Source organism: Neovison vison, chromosome 2, assembly GCF_020171115.1.
Source record: "Neovison vison isolate M4711 chromosome 2, ASM_NN_V1, whole genome shotgun sequence".
Taxonomy (NCBI): domain Eukaryota; kingdom Metazoa; phylum Chordata; class Mammalia; order Carnivora; family Mustelidae; genus Neogale; species Neogale vison.
Genome location: NC_058092.1, coordinates 201364040 through 201375863, shown reverse-complemented (window position 1 = coordinate 201375863; position 11824 = coordinate 201364040). Strand labels below are relative to the sequence as shown.

At 37.9% G+C, this 11824-nt stretch overlaps 1 protein-coding gene across 1 annotated transcript; it reads right to left on the bottom strand.

Annotated features, from left to right (window-relative positions):
• Positions 1-9360: 9360 nt before the first annotated feature.
• LOC122898960 (olfactory receptor 49-like) lies at positions 9361-10296 on the bottom strand. Its single transcript, XM_044236617.1, has one exon. The coding sequence runs from the start codon at positions 10291-10293 to the stop codon at positions 9361-9363; it is 933 nt and encodes a 310-aa protein (XP_044092552.1). The 5' UTR covers positions 10294-10296.
• Between the last annotated feature and the right edge of the window lie 1528 nt (positions 10297-11824).

Here is an 11824-nt window from a genome sequence, read left to right as displayed (position 1 = left end):
CAAATTTTAGGATTATTTGTTTTAGCTCTGTGAAAAATGCTGTTGGTATTTTTTTTTCTTTTCAATTTATTTATTTTCAGAAAAACATTATTCATTATTCTTTCACCACACCCAGTGCTCCATGCAAGCCGTGCCCTCTACAATACCCACCACCTGGTACCCCAACCTCCCACCCCCCCGCCACTTCAAACCCCTCAGATTGTTTTTCAGAGTCCATAGTCTCTCATGGTTCACCTCCCCTTCCAATTTACCCAAATTCCCTACTCCTCTCTAACACCCATTGTCCTCCATGCTATTTGTTATGCTCCACAAATAAGTGAAACCATACGATAATTGACTCTCTCTGCTTGACTTATTTCACTCAGCATAATCTCTTCCAGTCCCGTCCATATTGCTACAAAAGTTGGGTATTCATCTTTTCTGATGGAGGCATAATACTCCATGCTGTTGGTATTTTGATAGGGATTGCATTTAATGTGTAGATTTCTTTAGGTAATATAGACATTTTAAGAATATTTGTTTTTCTGATTTATGAGCATGAAATGTCTTTCCATTTCTTTGTATCTTCTTCAATTTCTTTCATTAGTGTTTCGTAGTTTTCAGAGTACAAGTCTTTCACTTCCTTGGTTAGGATTATTCCTAGGTATCTTATCGTTTTTGCCAAAGCTGTAAATGGGATTGATTCCTTGATTTCTCTTTCTGCTGCTTATTATTGGTGTCTAGAAATGCCACAGATTTCTGTACATTGATTTTGTATTCTGTGACTTGACTGAATTTGTGTATCATTTCTAGCAATTTTGGGGTGGGGCTTTTAGGGTTTTCTGTATAGAATATCATGTCACTTGCAAATAGTGACAGTTTTACGTTCTTGTCAATATGGATGCCTTTTATTTCTTTTTGTTGTCTGATTGCTGAGGACTTCTAGTACTATGGTTTTTTTGTTTTGTTTTGTTTTGTTTACTTTATTTTCAGCATAACAATATTCATTGATTTTGCACCACACCCAGTGCTCCATGCAATCCATGCCCTCTCCAATACTCACCACCTGGTTCCCCCAACCTCCCATTCCCAGCCGCTTCAAAACCCTCAGATTGTTTTTCAGAGTCCATAGTCTCTCATGGTTCACCTCCCCTTCCAATTTCCCCCAACTCCCTTCTCCTCTCCATCTCCCCTTGTCCTCCATGCTATTTGTTATGCTCCACAAATAAGTGAAACCATATGATAATTGATTCTCTCTGGTTGACTTATTTCACCCAGCATAATCTCTTCCAGTCCCGGCCATGTTGCTACAAAAGTTGGGTATTCATCCTTTCTGATGGAGGCATAATACTCCATAGTGTATAGGGACCACATCTTCCTTATCCATTCATCCGTTGAAGGGCATCTTGGTTCTTTCCACAGTTTGGCGACCGTGGCCATTGCTGCTATAAACATTGGGGTACAGATGGCCCTTCTTTTCACGACATCTGTATCTTTGGGGTAAATACCCAGGAGTGCAATGGCAGGGTCATAGGGAAGTTCTATTTTTAATTTCTTGAGGAATCTCCACACTGTTCTCCAAAGAGGCTGCCCCAACTTGCATTCCCACCAACAGTGGAAGAGGGTTCCCCTTTCTCCACATCCCCTCCAACACATGTTGTTTCCTGTTTTACTAATTTTGGCCATTCTAACTGGTGTAAGGTGGTATCTCAATGCGGTTTTAATTTGAATATCCCTGATGGCTAATGATGATGAACATTTTTTCATGTATCTGATAGCCATTTGTATGGCTCCATGTTACCTGATTTCAAGCTTTACTACAAAGCTGTGGTCACCAAGACAGCATGGTACTGGCATAAAAACAGACACATAGACCAGTGGAACAGAGTAGAGAGCCCAGATATGGACCCTCAACTCTATGGTCAAATAATCTTCAACAAAACAGGAAAAAATATATGGTGCTGGGAATAAATGGTGCTGGGGAAATAATGGTGCTGGGAAAACTGGACAGCTATATGTAGAAGAATGAAACTCAACCATTCCCTTACACCATACACAAAGATAAACTCAAAATGGATAAAAAACCTCAACGTGAGACAGGAATCCATCAGAATCCTAGAGGACAATATAGGCAGTAACCTCTTCGATATCAGCCACAGCAACTTCTTTCAAGATATTATAGAGGGCACGGATTGCATGGAGCACTGGGTATGGTGAAAAAAAATAATGAATACTGTTATGCTGAAAATAAATAAAAAATAAATTAAAAAAGGGAAAAAAAGATATATCTCCAAAGACAAAGGAAACAAAAGCAAAAATAAACTTTTGGGACTTCATCAAAATCAAAAGCTTCTTCACAGCAAAGGAAACAGTCAATAAAACAAAGAGGCAACCCACAGAATGGGAGAAGATATTTTCAAATGACAGTACAGACAAAAGGTTGATATCCAAGATCTGTAAAGAACTTCTCAAACTCATCACACACAAAACAGATAGTCATATAAAAAAATGAGCAGAAGATATGAACAGACACTTCCAGTACTATGTTAAATAACAGTAGTGAGAGTGGACATGCTTCTCTTGCTCCTGCCCATAGAGGAAAATCTGTCATTTTTTCCTCATTGAAGATGATATTATCTGTTGGTTTTTCAAATATGGCCTTTATAATGCTGATGTATATTTACTTTTAAACCAACATCTTGAGAGATTTTAATCACAAATGGATGTTGTACTTTGTCAAAATCTTTTTCTGCACCTACTGAGAGGATCATATAATTCTTATCCTTTCTTTTATTAATTTGGTTAATCATGTTGATTGATTTTTGAATATTGAAACACCCTTGCAGCCCCAGAATAATTGACTTGATCATGGTGAATGCTTCTTTTAAAGTACTATTGGATTTAGTTTGCAGTATTCTATTAAGAATTTTTTTTATTATGTTCAGTTAGATGACATAGCATTTTCCAGCTATGTTCATAGAGGATATTGGCCTATAGTTCTCTTTTTTAATGGAGTCTTTGTCTAGTTTTGGTATCGGAGTAATGTTGGCCTCATTGAATGAATTTGGATGTTTTCCTTCTTTTTTTGTGGAATATTTTGAGAAGAATGGGTATTAACTCTCCCTTAAATGTTTGGTAGAATTTGCCTGTCAAGCCATCTGGCCCTTATTGCCCCTAGAAAGGGTGCTGCAGGAGGCTTCAACTCAGAACCACTATTTTTTAAAAAGTAGCTCCAAAAACAGGGGTGGGAGGGAGCATGTTTCCCTAACCAAAAAACTGGAAGAAAAATGAAATAATAAGAGAACTTTTGTCAATACCAACCAATACCAACTACTCCAGACAAATACCAACAGAAAAGCCATACATGCTTCTAGTGGTTGAGCAGGGATTTTATCTTGCCTACCCATTCATGATTAAAAAATAAAAATAAACTCCCAATAAGCTAGGAGTAGAGGGGAACTACCTCAACTTGATAAAGAGTATCTACAAAAGACTTAGAGGTAAGACTTCTTAGAGGTAACATCATACTTAATGCCAAAAGACTGAATGTTTCCCCTCTGAGATAAAGAACAAGACAACTTTGGAAGTTTAACCTCTGCAATAAGGCAAGAAAAAGAAATAAAATGCACGCAGATTGGAAAGGAAGACATAAAGCCATCCCTATAGGCAGATGATATAAAAATTTAGAAAATCCCAAACAAACTACAAAAGTAGTCCCAGAATTAATAAGTGATTTCAGTAAGGTCATAGGTTACAAAATCAACAGCCCCCCAAAATCACATTTTTATATAGTAACTATAAACCTGTTGAAACCTAAATTAAAAATACATTACCACTTGCAGTAACTCCAAAGGAATGCTGCTAGAGTAATTGGACATCTGCATGCAAAAATAAAAACAAGAGAGAGAGGGAAAGAAGAAGAGAACAAAAGAAAACCTCAGTCTAAGTCTGACAAATAAAACAAAGCAAACAACAAAACTAACTCAAAATGGATCCCAGACAAACATAAAACACAAAAAAAATTTTTAGAAAAAAAAGGGAAATCTGCAGGATCTAGGGCTAGGCAAAGACTTCTTAGACTTGACACTCCAATGTGTGATCCATAAAAGAAAAATTAGAAATAAGATCACATCAAAATTTTACAAACTTTTGTTCTGTGAAAGTATATGAAAAGAGGATAAAAAGAGAAGCTAGAGACTGGGGAAAAATATCTGCAATCCATGTTCTTGACAAAAGAATTTTTATGTAATTTTTATATATTCCTTTATATATCTGGAATATATAAGGACCTCTTAAAACTCAAGAGTAAAAATATTAATAATAATAGTAAACCAATAGGAATATGGGCAAAGGACATAAACAGACATTTTACCTAAAAGGTATACAAATGATATTTAAACAAGTGAAAGACATTCAACATCATTAGTCATCAGGAACAGGCAAATTAAAACAACGAAATATTAGTACACACTGTACAGAGTGGCTGAAAACATAGTGATAAGACCAAATATTTTTGAGTATGCAGAGAATATGGTCCACTTATATACTGCTAGTGGGAATATAAATTGGTACAAGCACTCTCAAAAATTATTTGACAGTTTCTTCTAAAACTAAACATGCAACTACCCTACAACCCAGCATTTGCACATTTGGGTGCTTATCCCAAAGAAATGAAAACCTGTGTTCACACAAAATCTGTACACAAACATGAATGTTCATGGCAGCTTTACTGGTAAAAGCCAAAACCTGAAATCAGCCCATATGTCCTTTAACAGGTGAATAGACACATCATACCATCCACACCATTGCCTACTATCCAGCAATAAAAAGGAATGCAATATTGGCATGTGCAATAGTTTAGATGAATCTCAAGGGAATCATGCAGAGTTGTTTTAAAAAAAGATTCATATGTTTACATTTCATATGATTCCATTTGTATAACAGTTTTGAAATGAGAACATTTTAGAAACTGAGTAAGTGGGATGCCTGACTGGCTTAGTTGGTAGAGCATATGGCTCTTGATCTCCAGGTAGTGAGTTCAAGCCCCACATTAAGCAAAGAGCTTATTTTAAAATGAAAGAAAAGAAAAAAAACTGAAGACATTGCTTAGAGATGGGAGGGTAAAGTAAGTGTAGCTTTTAAAAGGGAATAAGAGGGATGTTTGCGGTGTTGGAAATATCCAGTATCTTGACTGTGATGGTAGATACATGAACCAAGACAGTGTGATAAAATTGTGCAAGAAGTAAACACACACAAACGCACAGACACAGACACACACATGAGTATAAGTAATATTGAGGAAATCTGAAAATGATTGGTGGATTGCATTAGTCAATATCCTGATTGTGATATTAAACTATAATTTTTCAAAATGTTATCATTGCAGGAAAATGAGCAATGTACACCTATCTTTCTATTTCTTATAACTGTATGTGAATCTTCTTTCAATAAAAATTTCAATTAAGGAAGAAAAGGATAGTTTGGGAGGGTTGAGTGATGGTGTTTCATAAAAAGTAGTACAGACAAAAGGTTGATATCCAGGATCTTAAAGAACTCCTCAAACTCAACACACACAAAACAGACAATCATATCAAAAAATGGGCAGAAGATATGAACAGACACTTCTCCAATCAAGACATACAAATGGCTATCAGACACATGAAAAAATGTTCATCATCACTAGCCCTCAGGGAGATTCAAATTAAAACCACATTGAGATATCACCTTACACCAGTTAGAATGGCCAAAATTAGCAAGACAGGAAACAACATGTGTTGGAGGGGATGTGGAGAAAGGGGAACCCTCTTCCACTATTGGTGGGAATGCAAGTTGGGGCAGCCTCTTTGGAGAACAGTGTGGAGATTCCTCAAGAAATTAAAAATAGAACTTCCCTATGACCCTGCCATTGCACTCCTGGGTATTTACCCCAAAGATACAGATGTAGTGAAAAGAAGGGCCATCTGTACCCCAATGTTTATAGCAGCAATGTCCATGGTCACCAAACTGTGGAAAGAACCAAGATGCCCTTCAACAGATGAATGGATAAGGAAGATGTGGTTCATATACATTATGGAGTATTATGCCTCCAACAGAAAGGATGAATACCCAACTTTTGTAGCAACATGGATGGGACTGGAAGAGATTATGCTGAGTGAAATAAGTCAAGCAGAGAGAGTCAATTATCATATGGTTTCACTTATTTGTGGAGCATAACAAATAGCATGGAGGACATGGGGAGATAATGAGGAGAAGGGAGTTGGGGGAAATTGGAAGGGGAGGTGAACCATGAGAGACAATGGACTCTGAAAAACAATCTGAGGGGTTTGAAGGGGCAGTGGGTGGGAGGTCAGGGTACAAGGTGGTGGGTATTATAGAGGACACGGATTGCATGGAGCACTGGGTGTGGTACAAAAACAATGAATACTGTTATGTTGAAAATAAATTTTAAAAAAAATTTAAAAATAAATAAATAAATAAAAGTAGTACATTCCCTGATTTTTCAAAAAATGGACATTTAATTTCTAATTGTAATTAAATGAAAATAATAATGCTAAAGGCTCACAAAAATGCAAAGACACTGGGTCACTCATGCATTGTTAATGGGAATGTAAAATGGTATACTCACTCTGGAAATTTTGTCAGATTCTTATAAAACTAAATATTTAATTACCATACAGCCTAGCCATTGTGTTCTTAGGCACTTACCACAGGAAAATGAAATCTTATATTCATACAAACACCTGTACATGAATGTTCAGAGAAGCTTTATTTGTAACAGCTAAAAACTAGAAATGGGACACCAGAAAGACGGCAGGACAGAGACCTCTGATTCTCCCCCATCTTCCCACAGACACCCTGAATAAATAGCTACACGCAGGTTAATTCCCTCTGAATGATATCCAGAAATGAACTGAGACACTCCTACAATTCCAGGTAACTGAGAAAATAGCCACATCAAAATAGGTGGGAAAAGCTGAGGCACTCTCACCATAAACCCCACCCCACATAGCACCTTACAATCAGGTGGGAACCCCCAGCTTTTCCCAGAAGAGCAAAGGGCTTACACCACACATCTAGGACCTCAACTTACAGGGTTGACAACCAAAGGATTGTGCTCCTAACTTGTCTGTTTCTAGGAGCTGAGACGCCCATCATAAACTAAAATCAGAGACCGTCATTAAAGCAGCATGCAAAAACTTTCCTCAGCTCTTCCCCATGAATGAACATAGAGCAAGCAGGCAAAAATGGCCAGCTCTCAGTTTCTCCATAGAAGGGATTAGACTATACATCTAAAGTCTCAACTTGACCAGCTGCTACCTTGATGGTCAGGCTTCTAACTAGCCTGCATCTGGGAGCTGACAGACAGGAAGTCACTACTTTCCTAGGAGTCTGAATAAACCAGTGGCCACTTTCTGTAGCTCCTTCTCCCCTGGCTTGCTTCAGAGACAGAACAAAGTCTCCAACTAACCTGCCTGTCTCTGAGATCCAATAGCCCCCAGCTTTCATTAGGCCTTTGAGGATGACAGACAGTAAAGCAACAGTTTTAAAGAGCGTGGTCTGAATGAGAGTGTAGCCATTTCCCACAGGGCCTCTACCCAAATCAGTGAACAGTGAGTAGGGGATTCACTCTCCCAGCTGCTCACTGAGGAGAGAAGGAATTGGACCACGCATCTAGCATTCCCCACTTTTCTAGCTTCTTCTAGAAAGACTGATTTCTATCCTACCTGTCACAGGGACTAACAGGGTTTGGCATTCTTTAGTCTCCTGGGGCATACTAGAAACAAGATAGTGGTTTGGATGAGCACAAAGGTTCAAGAAGTACCCAGAATCTCGCTGGGCTGATAGGGGAGGTTCATCTCCTACACTAGTCTGGTTCATGAGGCCAGGCTGTGAAAATTGGCAGAGGTGGCTATTTCATCTAATGCACAAAAACCAGAAACCCTGGGAACTCCTGCTTTTAGATTAGGCTCAGAAATTACCTTCTTTGGAGAAAGAAGGGACAAAGACACAGCTGTCCTTAGAAGATCATAACCTCTAGGACACTTTATAATCAAACCATTCCCAGGCAAAAAAAAAAAGAAAAAAAAAGAAAAAAAAATCTAAATCAGCCAATATTTTTTGACAGTCTAAAATTTCTTAAATCAGATTATGCCTTGAATATAAGTAATTCTCAAATCAAGCAGAAAGCAGTATATATGCTCAAATCACATATACTGAAAATCAAATGCATAGCATGTGCATGCCATGTGGGATGTGACAGGAACTACTTCCCATTAGGGCCAGTTGTCTTCAGGTGGGAGTCACTTCCTCCATGAACCTACAAACACAATAATTGACCCAATTTTAATCCTTTTTTTAAAATTATCAATTGCAGTCATTTTCCTTTTAAACATCTCTTCCATGTAGGGAGAAAATTTGGTAGTGGAATCACCTACCTTTCAGCAACCTATTGGGGTCAAGGCTTGGCAATATCAATTATAGGGGAAAAAAAACTGAACAAATTTAAAAGTTCTCGGATGCCTGGGTGGCTCAGTCAGCTAAGCATCTGCCTTCAGCTCAGGTCATGATCCCAGCGTACTGGGATCAAAGTCCCACATCAGGATTCCTGTTCGGCAGAGAACCTGCTTCTCCCTCTCCTCCCGACTCATGCTCTCTCTCACTATTTTTGTCTCTCTCTCTCTCAAATAAATAAAATCTTTTTTAAACTTTTTAAAGTTTTGCACTTTATTTCTATTTTAAGAAAGTGTTAAAGACAATTTTGTTGATAATATTACATACATCCTAACCACCTGGAGTTACACTGAGCTATTTATACCTCTAAAACCAATAGACCCAAAGAGAGAACGAGCTTACTGTTGGTTCATTTACATAAAAGATCCAATTAATGAAATACTATTAAGTTTCATTAGGTTATAATATTATGACTTTATATAATTTCAGAACAATTTGCTTCTAAAATTTCAAATCCTGAATACATAAAATGGTGATGCTCTCTATCCTTTCTTAGTATCAGAAAACTCAAGCATAAGAATGTACCATGAATAGTAATTATTATTATCTGATTGACAATTTTTTATTCTTAAAGACTTTGTATTCTGTGATTTATGTATACTGGGCTCTCCATAAATGTTGTGTGAAATGAATTCATGAAAGACCACTGAGTAGAAAATCAAGGAAAATATTCTTCAGCATGATATAGAGAACTCAGAGGAATTCTCAGAGTGAAAAGTATTGTATTGCAAAGTAAGATTGTACCCAGCCAGATGAAAATTAGCGTAAGCTGGATCACCATATGTAGAATTCTATAGAAAACATTTCTGCAATTGTGGGAAATTGAACTAGAAGACCAAGAAGTTCCACTTAACCACCAAAGCTCTGTTTCTATAACCTCAACCTCGATAGAGCATCCCTCAGAGCCCGGTGGACCTGCTTGTTCCGCAAAGTGTAGATGACAGGGTTGAGCAACGGGGTCACCACCGTGTTCACAAGGGCAGCCTCCCTGTTGGAATCCAGCCTGTTCGTTTGCTTTGGTTTCACATATATAAACAAACAGCTGCTGTACATCAGAGAGAGCACAAGGAGGTGAGAGGAGCAGGTGGAGAAAGCTTTCTGTTTCTCCTTGGCTGATGGGAGTCGCAGGACTGTGACTACTATGTTGCTGTATGCAATGGTGGTTATGATAAGAGATGTCAACAAGATAAAGGAAGTGAGGACAAAGGCGAACATTTCAGTGGAGCTGGTGTCAGAACAGGAGAGATGAATCAGGGGGCCAAGGTCACAGAGAAAGTGGGGGATGACATGGGGGCCACAGAAGGACAACTGGAAAACCTTCACTACCAGCCCAGTGATGAGAGGGAAGGCCAAAGTGAAGCAGGCAGTGACCAGGAGGAAGCAAGTCTTCGGGTTCATGATGGTCGGGTAATGCAGAGGCTTGCAAATGGCCACATACCGATCCAGAGACATCACTGCCATGAGGAAGAAAATTATTGACCCAAAAAATAAAAAAGAAAAGGCTTGTATGAGACAAGCAGTAAAGGAAATTGGTTGCCTTCCCAACAGGAAGATAGACAGCAGTTTAGGAATAACTGAGGTGATAAAACAGCATTCAGAGAAGGAGAACGTGCTGAGTAAAATATACATTGGTGTCCAGAGCCGATGGTCAACCCAAGTGATGGTGATGATCACCACATTTCCTGTGATAGAGGCCAGGTATGCCAGCAGATGGATCAGGAAGAAGATACTCCCTAGGGCCTGGATGGCAGGAAACCCTTCCAGAATGAATTCTTGGATTGTTGTCTCATTCCTCACCTCCATAGTGATCTCCATTTCTCTATCATCAACTCTGCTGGATCTGTCAAACAGAAAATGCTACCACCAAAGAATAAAAATTTAATTGATGGCCACTATTAAAAAGCAATAAATACTACTTGCAGCTACAATTCTGAATGAGGAATCACTTTATATAATTTAAATGTTATATTATAAATTATTTTGAAATTTGTCAATTATTAAATTATAAAAATTGAAGGTTTATTGTTCATTTTTGAAAATAATTTTTAATGTGAAACTTAACTTTTCTAGAAAATAATATATTTGAATAATAGTCCACAAGGTAAACACTGTAAAATAGAAATTATTTTCAAATAACATATAAACCCAACAGAAAACAGTGAAGGCTGTCATCCCACAGAGAATATTTTTATGGGGTCACAATGTTAATTTCTTTACCTCAGGTAGCATATGCAATATATAAATCCCTCCAAAGCACTGACCTTAGCCCTGTGGAAAAAGAAAATGTGGGGGAGGGAGCTGTTTTCCTATTAGCATGTTCCAAATCAGTTATTTTCCTGAAGTTGGCTCATCCTGAGTTCTTTACCCAAAACTTTAAGACTGAGCAAGAAATCTAGTTTATCACAGTATCTCATAACTACCCAGTCCTTGGGTTTAAGAGAAACGATGTCTAAAAATGGGTGTGAGGGATGGTTATATGACTTGGTTGTTCAGAATCAATGAGAAAACATTTAAATGTGCATCAGTTTCCCTCTCACTCTACACACCTGACAGAACAGAAGATTTTTCCTTCTGCTATTAGTCATATTACCTTTCAACGTTGTTTTCTGGGAATATTTTTGTTACACTGGAAAATTTCAGTGTGGTGGAATTATGAATACATTTTCATTGCAATCACTATAGGAACATTCATTTTTTTCTTTCTTTAAAGATTTATTTATTTGAGAGAGAGAGTGAGAGAGAGCATGGGGACACAGAGAGAGAAGAAGAATCCCTGCTGAGCAGGGAGGCCAATGCGGAGATCAATCCCAAGACCCTGGAATCATGACTGAGGAGAAGGCAGACACTTAACCAACTGAGCCACCCAAGCACCCCAGGAATATAATTTTTTTTTTAAAAATGCCAGTGCCTAGCTAGAAGCCAAATGAATTGTCATGTAATCTTTGGGAAAGTATTCGGGCATATGTTGGAAATCAGTGCTCTAATAAGTCACCATAATTAAATTGTATTTTACTTAATTCTTTGACTTAGTTAAAACTATTACAATTACATTAACTATGCATGATCCACAGTACAAACTTAAACATTACTAGTCTCTGCTTTAAATATTTGGCTGTGCCTAGGTGGCTCAGTGGGTTAAAGCCTCTGCCTTTGGCTCAGGTCATGATCCCAGGGTTCTGGGATCAAGCCCCATATAGGCTCTCTGCTCAGCAGGTAGCCTGCTTCCCTTCCTCTCTCTCTGCCTGCCTCTCTGCCTACTTGTGATCTCTGTCAAATAAATGAAATCTTAAAAAAAAAATAAAAATATTTGACTTATTATAATAATTGCAAGTTA